The 11219-nt window shown below is 41.7% G+C and overlaps 1 protein-coding gene across 2 annotated transcripts in view; it reads left to right on the top strand.

The window, feature by feature from the left end:
- The first annotated feature begins 4822 nt into the window (after nt 1–4822).
- The window catches only part of zgc:103759 (U8 snoRNA-decapping enzyme), a 6467-nt gene continuing 70 nt past the window's right edge, over nt 4823–11219 (top strand). Inside the window, exons 1-5 of one of the 2 annotated variants that reach the window (XM_014164321.3) lie at nt 4823–5004; nt 5094–5233; nt 5650–5690; nt 5794–6025; nt 6114–11219. The exon at nt 6114–11219 is cut by the window's right edge and continues 70 nt beyond it. In XM_014164321.3, coding sequence (XP_014019796.1) covers nt 5102–5233; nt 5650–5690; nt 5794–6025; nt 6114–6308 — 600 coding nt within the window. In that variant the 5' untranslated portion in view covers nt 4823–5004; nt 5094–5101 and the 3' untranslated portion in view covers nt 6309–11219. The other variant, XM_014164322.3, reaches the window with a different exon arrangement.

Below are 11219 nucleotides of genomic sequence, written 5' to 3'. Positions count from 1 at the left end.
ACATTTATACGTCTGTGGAAATATCTGTCTCACATATCTGTGTGAAAAATATTAAATAACACATATAGCCACCCTTTACCTTGATGACAGCTTTGCACACTCTTGGCATTCTTTCAACCAGCTTCATGAGGTAGTCACCTGGAATGCATTTCAATTAACAGTTGTGCCTTGTTAAAGGTTCATTTGTGGAATTTATTTCCTTCTTGGGATAAAGGTGTTGTCACAAGGTAGGGTTGGTATACAGAAGACAGCCCTATTTGGTAAAAGCCCAAGTCCATATTATGGCAAGAACAGCTCAAATAAGCAAAGAGAAACGGCAGTCCATCATTACATTAAGACATGAAGGTCAGTCAGTCTGGAAAATTTCAAGAACTTTTAAAGTTTCTTCAAGTGCAGTCGCAAACACCATCCAGAGCTATGATGAAACTGGCTTTCATGAGGACTGCCACAGGAAAGGAAGACCCAGAGTTACCTCTGCTGCAGAGGATATGTTCATTACAGTTAACAGCACCTCAGATTGCAGCCCAAATAAATGCTTTGCAGAGTTCAAGTAACAAACACATCTCAACATCAACTGTTCAGAGGAGACTGGCCTCCACAATCACCCGACCTCAATGGTTTGGGATGAGTTGGACCGCAGAGTGAAGGAAAAGTAGCCAACAAGTGCTCAGCATATGTGGGAACTCCTTCAAGACTGTTGGAAAAGCATTCCTCATGAAGCTGGTTGAGAATGCCAAGAGTGTGCAAAGCTGTCATCAAGGCATCAAATATAAAATATATTTAGATTTTTTTATCACTTTTTTGATTACTACATAATTCTATATGTGTTATTTCATAGTGTTGATATCTTCACTATTATTCTACAATGTAGAAAATAGTAAAAATAAAGAAAAACCCTGGAATGAGTAGGTGTGTCCAAACTTTTGACTGGTACTGTACATGGTCTCAAATATTCAACATTAAAGAAGTTATAAGTTACAGTATAATATGTCTTTGATTTTTCACTTTACACTGGGTGACCCGTCAACTAAAACTTCTGTTAAATAAGGACTGTCAACTACAACTTCTGTTAAATAAATGAAAACCATATAATATTTCACAGAAAGACATTTTTCTCTTATCAACTGAGCTTCTCTCTGCATTTGAGACAATAACGTAATTTAATAGTTTTTTAACATTAACACTGGTTGTACCAAATGATCATTACTGGTCGCATTACTATTTTGTTATGGTGTCATTTTGTAGGCAGATCTCTCTCTCTCTCTCTCTCTCTCTCTCTGTTTCCCTCTTAAGTAAACATGGTTTCTTATTCAACAACGATGCCTTTCAATCCTTTAATAAAATGCAAAAAAAATGTGACTCAAATGGTTATCACTTAGAAACATTTCATTTTAATGATGTCGCATGAGTACCATCATATGATTTGATCCAAAATGGTGACTTTATGTCTGTTGCACCGAATGATAATCATGAAGGCTATTTTACCGGACAAAAGTATTTAAAACCTTTCTTCTTAAACTGTCTTACCCTACAGACGTATAGTGCAATAAACCCCCCCCCCCAAAAAAAAAAATCATGCCAGAATAAACGTTTGACAGTTTTGTTATGATTTGAGATGTTTTATTAACATTTATATAGATTGCATTCGTCTTAGGACAGTCAACGTTTTAAAAACTTTATAGCACCGAAAGTGACCGTTGTTTTTTCACATTTAACTATTAACTCTTTTAGGACTCAATAAAAGAGAAAGGGCATAATTACATAACTGTCACATGTGCTCCCTCTCCGGCCTCTAGGTCACCAGGCTGCTCGTTATGGCGCACACCTGTCACCATCGTTACACACATCAGCGCATAATGACACTCACCTGGACTCCATCATCTCTTTGATATCCTGCCCTATATATGTCACTCCCTTTGGTTCCTTCCCTTGCTTGTGGTTCTTGTTTTGTATCATGTTTTCATTTATTTATTAAATGAGTCACTCCCTGAACTAGCTTCCCGACTCCCAGCACACACACGTTACAGAATGACTCCTCCCCAAAGCAAAGCATCAGGGAGTGTTTTTTTGTTTTTGTGTTGGAGGTGAGGTCAGGTCCATGTGTCAGAACCGGAGCTACCTGGGAGGCCTCAGCCGGTTTGTCGGATTCCCATGCCTCGACGGGTTCCCCTGCCTTAGCTGGCTCAATGGGTTTCCATACCTCAGCGGGCTTGACAGGCTGCCATGCCTCAGCCCAAAGGTTGCGAGTTTGAATCTAACCATGGACAACTTTAGCGTTTTAGATATATAGTAAGTTTTCAACTACTTACTACTTTTTAGCTGCTTTGCAACTACTTAGGGGGTCTTGACCCAACCAGGCTGTTCTCCAGACAGCGGTAATGCTGGAACATGTCCCAGATACTGTTGGTGGTCATGTAACCTCCCTCAGAACCAGTGACGATTTCCAGGTTCTTACAGTGGGACATCAGCACAATCTATAGAGAGGACAGAAAGATACAGAAGATGGAATTAGATTTAGTATGGAGTTGAAGGGCTGAATCCCAAATTAAAATCCTTGCAGCTTGAATTTTTATCAAAGTGACATCAATGCATGATTTACACAAAAGTCTCAGTCATGTCTAGGTGTTTAACTTTGTGTGTGTGGGAACTAACAGAGTCGATGAGTGTGTATGGGGACTGGACATCACAGAGTGCAGAGTAGAGGGGCAAGCTCAGACGAACAATGTAGTCCATCCCTGCCTCGAAACACTGGTCTGGGGATGTCACAAAACACTGCACTAAATCACACACAAGAAAAGTGTGTGCAAAGAAAACACAGGCATGTAATACTTATATCCTACACTGTCCCCTGAGAACAACTGCAGTGAGAGAGAGTAAAAATAGAAAATGTTAGGAAATGTCACAGAGTTCAGTTGGAGTTGAAAAGTGTTAACATATTAGTGTCCGATTCAAGGTAACTATCCATTTTAAGACTGTTGCTGTATCGAGAGGCTGCTGTATAATCATTTAGCCAAATAAGTGATAACATACTAGGTGGAACTGAGGCGAGCTGTACCAATCCACGCCACTCGTCAGTCAGTGAGTCAGTATGGCTCATTATTGAACAGCTTGCTATCATTTCATGCCCCTCCCTCATTGTGGAGAGCTATCCTACTATAGATTTTCACTTAATCCCTTAACCTACTTGTACACATTCAGTATAGAACCATCCTCTGTATAGAACCATCTTTCTAACTGAATAGACAGCAGTTAGTCAAAGACAATAACATGTCATTCTCTCTAAATGACAACTGTCTTAATTAACAATGCCTCCATGCAACGTAAAATCAATTCGAGGAAGTTTCAGTACCACTAATGATTAAGTTACGGGGGTGAGCGATAGAAGTCATGGTTACCTGCAGGAAGTCCCTAGAGTGCTGTGCATAGAAGAGGGGCCAAGGTACTTGGAACAGAGTGGACTCCTGTATCTCCCATCTCTTCCAGCTAGGCAAAGACCAACTTCCCCACCACATAGTGACAGTGGGCCTGCATGGAGAAAGGGATGGAGAAAGAGAAGATGGAGAGAGGACATTGTTTTTTATTGTAACTGCACAAAAACTGTCAGAGTAAAAGTAATCAAATCTGTATTTTAAATAGACTATCTCAAAGTGTGCAGTTAGTGGTTTACAATATTGGCTATTTAGTTTGGAGTTTGATGACTCTTGGCTCCCCCTCACCCCATCTCAATCAAGGGCCTCTTCCCCAGTAAGGGCCTTCCGTGTCTGTTCTCCCCCTGCCTCTCCATCCTCTGCCACTCCCTCCCAGTCATGCTGGTCTTTCAAGTCCTCATTCCATACTAACCCCTTGATAACTTAGCTAGCTAGCTAAAATGCTCTTGGTTAAATCAAACATACTGGTAAATTTTATACGTGGTTAAATATTAACTAGCTAGCTGCTAGCTGATGCTAACCTAGTATGCCTAATCAATAGCCTGATTTAATAACAAAATATTGAAATCATAGTTGATTAGTTAGGTTCTTGACTGAAAAACATTCAATATTAATTTGAGAGCAGAGATTTTTGTTTTGTTTTGCAGAGATACTGTACTCTCACAAATACACTTCATCCCCACATGGATTTCTCCTCTCTCACCAAAAAATATTTGCTCTCGCAACTGTAATCTTTTACTATAATTTTATTAGCGGTTTTATTTGCCCCTGGCCAAATGGGCCAATGAGCGAAAAAAAAAATTAACATTGGACACTGGTAATATTATTAATCTACAAGTTATGCTCTTAACCTGGCAACATGGGCCTGGGAGGCTCACAGGGATATTGATATCCGCAGTATTCCACCAATTATACATTTTTCAACTCAATACTTATTGTAATTCCCCCCTTTTATTGTTGTTGCATAAATGCACTATAATTTCATCTGTAAAACTGCAAAGTGCTCTCAGCCTCATGGTAAAATGTGTAGAATTGCAGGAAATTAGCTTGAAAACAGATTGGTTCTCTCCGATGCCAAAGGATGGGACTTCCCAGGCCAGAGACTTGGTTTGTCTAGCCCTGCACTGCCAAAGTCATAGTAAAACTCCTTGTATGCTATTTTTATTTAACTCGAGTTGTGTTCTGATTATGAGGGGGTCCCCGATTCATTTGCTATCACAAAAGGGGTCCCAAGCCGCAAAAGGTTTGAGAACCCCTGCTCTTCTGTACAAGCAGATGCCACTGGTCAAATGCTCTCAGTGGGAGCTAAACTCCAGCCCTCCAGGTGGCGATATAACGCCTTATCCTGATTTCAGATAACCCATTTCCCAACAAGGCAGAAGCTTCCTGCTTCTGGTTGTAAACAGAAAGGATTTGCAGCTGGCTGTGGTGGTCCACACTGCACAGGCCGGTCATCCACACTTTTACAGTAGCTGTATGTAATTACAATACAATATATGATAGAATCTCCAAGACTTGAAAAGAGGGACAGATGAAGGTGGAACAGATCTATAAATTGGAGTAGCAGAGTTTGGTGGTGTGTACAGTGTGTATGTATAGGCAGCAGCATGGCCAGTGGACAGCTGTACAGAGGGAGAGTTAATGTGTATGTGTGTGTGTGTACAGGCGGCAGCATGGCCAGTGGACAGCTGTCTAGAGAAGAGGCGTTGGCGTGTGTGGGGTGCAGACATGCGTGTCACATATTGCTCTATGCAGACACAGAAGCTCAGCTGTTCGAAGAAATCCCCATCAGACACATTGTACTGGTGAGAGAGCAGGGTGTGTGCGTGCACGTGTTAGTAATCTCCACACTCAGAACCAAATCTCCTGGGCACACTGGTCGGTGGCCAGCTATATTTTGCCTGTCATGAGAGACTAGTGTTATACCCTGACTACACCGCTCGCATCGCGTGGTAATACTATGAAAATGTAGACGCCAATCACCATATAAGTTCAAAGATGAAAAAGCCTGGAAGGAGGAGAGATGACTAGAAACAATTCGCTTGACCGTTTTATGTGTGGATTAATTGTTATATATTGTTATATATTATATTGTTATATTTTAACCTGCGTGTCATGATCACGTTTGGTGTAGAGGGACAAAATAAATTGATGCACGATAGCGCACGCGCGCAGCCGGTTTGGGTTCCGTGTTAGTTACTGCATTTATCTCCCTCCACAGATGCAGATGCGTTTTGATGGTCTGTTGGGTTTCCCTGGCGGGTGAGTGATGTCATACAGAGAATATTACTCTAGACTAGTGGAAGGGACGGGTTGGGATTAAGAATACTGTATATGTGCTCTGACATCTGACCTTTGACCTTAGTCTCGTTGAGCCGTCCGAAGAATCCCTAGAGGAGGGCCTGAGCAGGGAACTGTGGGAGGAGCTGGGCTTCTCACTGTCAGTCACCGTGGAGGACCATGTGTCTTCCTGCCACAACCCTTCCTCCTCTTCCTCTCACCCCATTACTCACTTCTATGCCCGGAGAATGGAAGAGAAAGAGATCAGGGAGGTTGAAAAGGCAGCTGCTAGCACAGCAACAGACCATGGCCATGAGGTAGCATTTGTGTGTACAGTATGTCTTTACGGCATTCCTTGCATCCTATCTCCCCGCTACCTTCTCATCGCCTCCTCTTCTCTTCCAGGTGATGGGGATGGTCCGAGTTCCTCTCTACACACTAAAGGGAGGAGGAGGAGGGCTCCCCTCATTCTTGTCCCACTCCTTTATTGGGAACTCTCGCTCTCAGCTGGAGGACGCTCTAGTGCGCTTCGGCCTGGTGACACCCGAGGAGCTACAGACAGCACTCAAACACGCAGCGCAGAGGAGAAAACAATCTTAGGGGGGGCAGCCTAATCTCACACACAATGTAAGAAATTACATTAAATATGACTATTTCCTGTTAGTATGTTACACACAGTTCTGTATTATTAAATTGTATAGCTTAATCTATATACAGTTGAAGTCGGATGGTTACATACACCTTAGCCAAATACATTAAAACTCAGTTTTTCACAATTCCTGACATTTAATCTTAGTAAAAAATCCCTGTCTTAGGTCAGTTAGGATCACCACTTTATTTTAAGAATGTGAAATGTCAGAATAATAGTAGAGAGAATGATTTATTTCTGCTTTTATTTCTTTCATCACATTCTCAGTGGGTCAGACGTTTACATACACTCAATTAGTATTTGGTAGCATAACCTTTAAATTGTTTAACTTGGGTCAAACATTTTGGGTAGCCTTCCACAAGCTTCCCACAATAATTTGGGTGTATTTTGGCCCATTCCTCCTGACAGAGCTGGTGTAACTGAGTCAGGTTTGTAGGCCTCCTTGCTCGCACACCCTTTTTCAGTTCTGCCCACACATTTTCCATGGGATTGAGGTCAGGGCTTTGTGATGGCCACTCCAATACCTTGACTTTGTTGTCCTTAAGCCATTTTGCCACAACTTTGGAAGTATACTTGGGGTCATTGTCCACTTGGAAGACACATTTGCGACCAAGCTTTATTTTCCTGACTGATGTCTTGAGATGTTGCTTCAATATATCTACATAATTGTCCTCCCTCATGATGACATCTATTTTGTGAAGTGCACCAGTCCCTCCTGCGGCAAAGCACCCCCACAACATTATGCTGCCACCCCTGTGCTTCACGGTTGTGACGGTGTTCTTCGGCTTGCAAGCCTCTCCCTTTTTCCTCCAAACATAACGAAGGTCATTATGGCCAAACAGTTCTATTTTTGTTTCATCAGACCAGAAGACATTTCTCCAAAAAGTATGATCTTTGTCCCCATGTGCAGTTGCAAACCGTAGTCTGGCTTTTTTATAGATACTTTTGTACCTGTTTCCTCCAGCATCTTCACAAGGTACTTTGCTGTTGTTCTGGGATCGATTTGCACTTTTCACACCAAAGTACGTTCATCTCTAGGGGACAGAACGTGTCTCCTTCCTGAGCGGTATGACGGCTGTGTGGTCCCATGGTGTTTACACTTGCGTACTATTGTTTGTACAGATAAACGTGGTACCTTCAGGCGTTTGGAAATTGCTCCCAAGGATGAACCAGACGTGTGGAGGTCTACAATTTCTTTTTCTGACGTCTTGGCTGATTTCTTTTGTTTTTCCCATGATGTTTAGCAAAGAGGCACTGAGTTTGAAGGTAGGCCTCGAAATAAATCCACAGGTACACCTCCAATTGACTCAAATGATGTCAATTAGCCTATCAGAAGCATCTAAAGCCATGACATAATTTTCTGGAATTTTCCAGGCTGTTTAAAGACACAGTCAACTTAGAGTATGTAAACTTCTGACCCACTGGAATTGTGATACAGTGAATTATACGTGAAATAATCTGTCTGTAAACAATTGTTGGAAAAATTACTTGTGTCATGCACAAAGTAGATGTCCTAACCGACTTGCCAAAACTATAGTTTGTTAACAAGAAATTTGTAGAGTGTATGTAAACCTAATACTTCAATCTGTAGCCTCCATGTTAAATAATGTAATGTACACAATTAACCACTAGATGGGGGACAGAACAAGGTAACTCCTGGGCCTGGTTTCCCAAAAGCATCTTAAGGCTAATAAGTTAATTGTTAGAACCTTCGTAGGAGCATTGTTAAATCTCCGAGCTGTTTCCCCAAATCCATAGTTATTTACATTGCACTTTTAAACACTCGTAATTTAACGCCTGCCTAAGACCACTCGTAGAACAGCTAAGTGGGTCATTAGAGGTTTTTTGCCCTTCCGTGTCACTTTATACAAAAGATCTCTGCTAAACATCGAATCACATGGTTTATCCACCTCTGGGACCACCGATAACTTCAGAAAAAAGCTTTGATTTGGGAATTCTAAATTCCAACAGAACAAAGTGTATAAATCAATATCAAATATTTCAATGCCCTTGGACACGGGAAAAATGGGTCACCTTTTTTTAACACAAATGCTACCTATTTCAAAGTATGGAATGACCCTGTGTAGTGGTTGTTTAAGAGACGATAATAATACGTTTAGCTAAAATGAAATACAAAGTTGCCAATGTCTTTTCAATTGATACAAACAAGTGATGTACACTGAGTATACCAAACATTAGGAACACCTTCCAAATATTGAGTTGCATCCCCCCGCTTTTGCCCTCAGAACAGTCTCAATTTGTTGGGGTATGGACTCTACAAGGTGTCGAAAGTGTTCCAGAGGGAGGCTGCCCCATGTTGACTCCAATGCTCCCCACAGTTGTGTCAAGTTGGCTGGATGTCCTTTAGGTGGTGGGATCATTCTTGATACACATGGGAAATTGTTGAGCATTAAAAACACAGCAGCATTGCAGTTCTTGACACAAACCGGTGCACCTTGCACCTACCATCATACCCCGTTCAAAGCCACTTAAATCTTTTGTCTTACCAATTCAACCTTTGAATGGCACACATACAGCGGCTTGCGAAAGTATTCACCCCCCTTGGCATTTTTCCTATTTTGTTGCCTTACAACCTGGAATTAAAATAGATTTTTGGGGGATTTGTATCATTTCACTTACACAACATGCCTACCACTTTGAAGACGCAAAATATTTTTTATGAAACAAACAAGAAGTAACACACACACAAAAAAAAACCACTTGAGCGTACATAACTATTCACCCCCCCAAAATCAATACTTTGTGGAGACACCTTTTGCAGCCATTACAGCTGCAAGTCTCTTGGGGTATGTCTCTATAAGCTTGGCACATCTACTGGGATTTTTGCCCATTCTTCAAGGCAAAACTTCTCCAGCTCTTTCATGTTGGATGGGTTCCGCTGGTGTACAGCAATCTTTAAGTCATACCACAGATTCTCAATTGGATTGAGGTCTGGGATTTTACTTGGCCATTCCAAGACATTTAAATGTTTCCCCTTAAACCAGTCGACTGTTGCTTTAGCAGTATGCTTAAGGTCATTGTCCTGCTGGAAGGTGAACCTGTCTCAAATCTCTGGAAGACTGCAACAGGTTTCCCTCAAGAATTTCCCTGTATTTAGCGCCATCCATCATTCCTTCAATTCTGACCAGTTTCCCAGTCCCTGCCGATGGAAAAACATCCCCACAGCATGATGCTGACACCACCACGCTTCACTGTGGGGATGATGTTCTCGGGGTGATGAGAGGTGTTGGGTTTGCGCCAGACATAGCCTTTTCCTTGATGGCCAAAACACTACATTTTAGTCACATCTGACCAGAGTACGTTCTTCCATATGTTTGGGGAGTCTCACATGCCTTTTGGCGAACACCAAATGTGTTTGCTTATGTTTTTTCTTTAAGCAATGGCTTTTTTTCTGGCCACTCTTCCATAAAGCCTAGCTCTGTGGAGTGTACGGCTTAAAGTGGTCCTATGGACAGATACTCCAATCTCCGCTGTGGAGCTTTGCAGCTCCTTCAGGATTCTCTTTGGTCTCTTTGTTGCCTCTCTGATTAATGCCCTCCTTGCCTGGTCCGTGAGTTTTGGTGGGCGGCCCTCTCTTGGCAGGTTTGTTGTGGTGCCATATTCTTAAATTTTTTTAATAATGGATTTAATGGTGCTCCGTGGGATGTTCAAAGTGTCTGATATTTTTCTATAATCCAACCCTGATCTGCACTTCTCCACAACTTTGTCCCTGACCTGTTTGGAGAGCTCCTTGGTCTTAATGGTGCCGCTTGCTTAGTGGTGTTGCAGACTCTGGGGCCTTTCAGAACAGGTGTATATATACTGAGATCATGTGACACGTAGATTGCACACTGGTGGACTTTATTAAACTAATTATGTGACTTCTGAAGGTAATTGGTTGCACCAAATCTTATTTAGGGGCTTCATAGCAAAGGGGGCGAATACATATGCACGCACCACTTCCATTTTTTATTTTTTTGAATTTTTTAAAACAAGTTTTTATTTTTCACTTCACCAATTTGGACTATTTTGTGTATGTCCATTACATGAAATCCAAATAAAAATCCATTTAAATTACAGGTTGTAATGCAACAAAATTGGAAAAACGCCAAGGGGGATATATACTTTTGCAAGGCACTGTACACAATTCATGTCTCAAGGCCAAAAAAATCCTTCTTTAACCTGTCTCCTCCCCTTCATCTACATTGATTGAAGTGCATTTAACAAATGACCATAGCTTTCACCTGGTCAGTCTTATGGCATGGAAAGAGCAGGTGTTCTTTGTTTTGTACACTGTATAAGAAGATGCTTCAAATGAATACCAGGATGACTGCATTAAAATATAAATACAGGCTATAGCTCATTTCAATCATATTGAAATACATTTCATGTTCAATCAATGGAGTTCTATTTTGCTACTTGTAGGTTAATGTCTGTAATTTGTCTCAATATAGTTCATGTGTAGCCTAACGTAAATTGATTTAGTGCATTATAGAGTAAGCATTAGAATAAGCCGCCTGAATATTTGCAGCCATAGGTGATATCTTTCTAGGAGCTGATCCATTGTCGGTATTGAGGAATAATTATAATATTAAAGGTAAGATTTGAATGGAGAAAGCTGATCCGAGAGCAGCATTGCCTTTCTTTCGATCCTATCAGTATCGACACATGCCTGAGCGAACGTTGTAGGAAAGATGCATCGTTGGCCAGTGGCGCAGGGGTCTAAGACACTGCATCTCAGTGCCAGAGGCGTCACTGCAGTACCTGGTTTGAATCCAGGCTGCATCACATCCGGCCGTGATTGGGAGTCCCTTAGGGCGGTGCACAATTGGCCCAGCGTCGTCCGGGTTTGGCCGGGGTAG

The sequence above is a fragment of the Salmo salar genome, chromosome 21, assembly GCF_965601325.2.
Source record: "Salmo salar chromosome 21, fSalSal1, whole genome shotgun sequence".
NCBI classification, from domain to species: Eukaryota; Metazoa; Chordata; class Actinopteri; order Salmoniformes; family Salmonidae; genus Salmo; species Salmo salar.
This window is presented reverse-complemented; position numbering and strand designations above follow the sequence as displayed.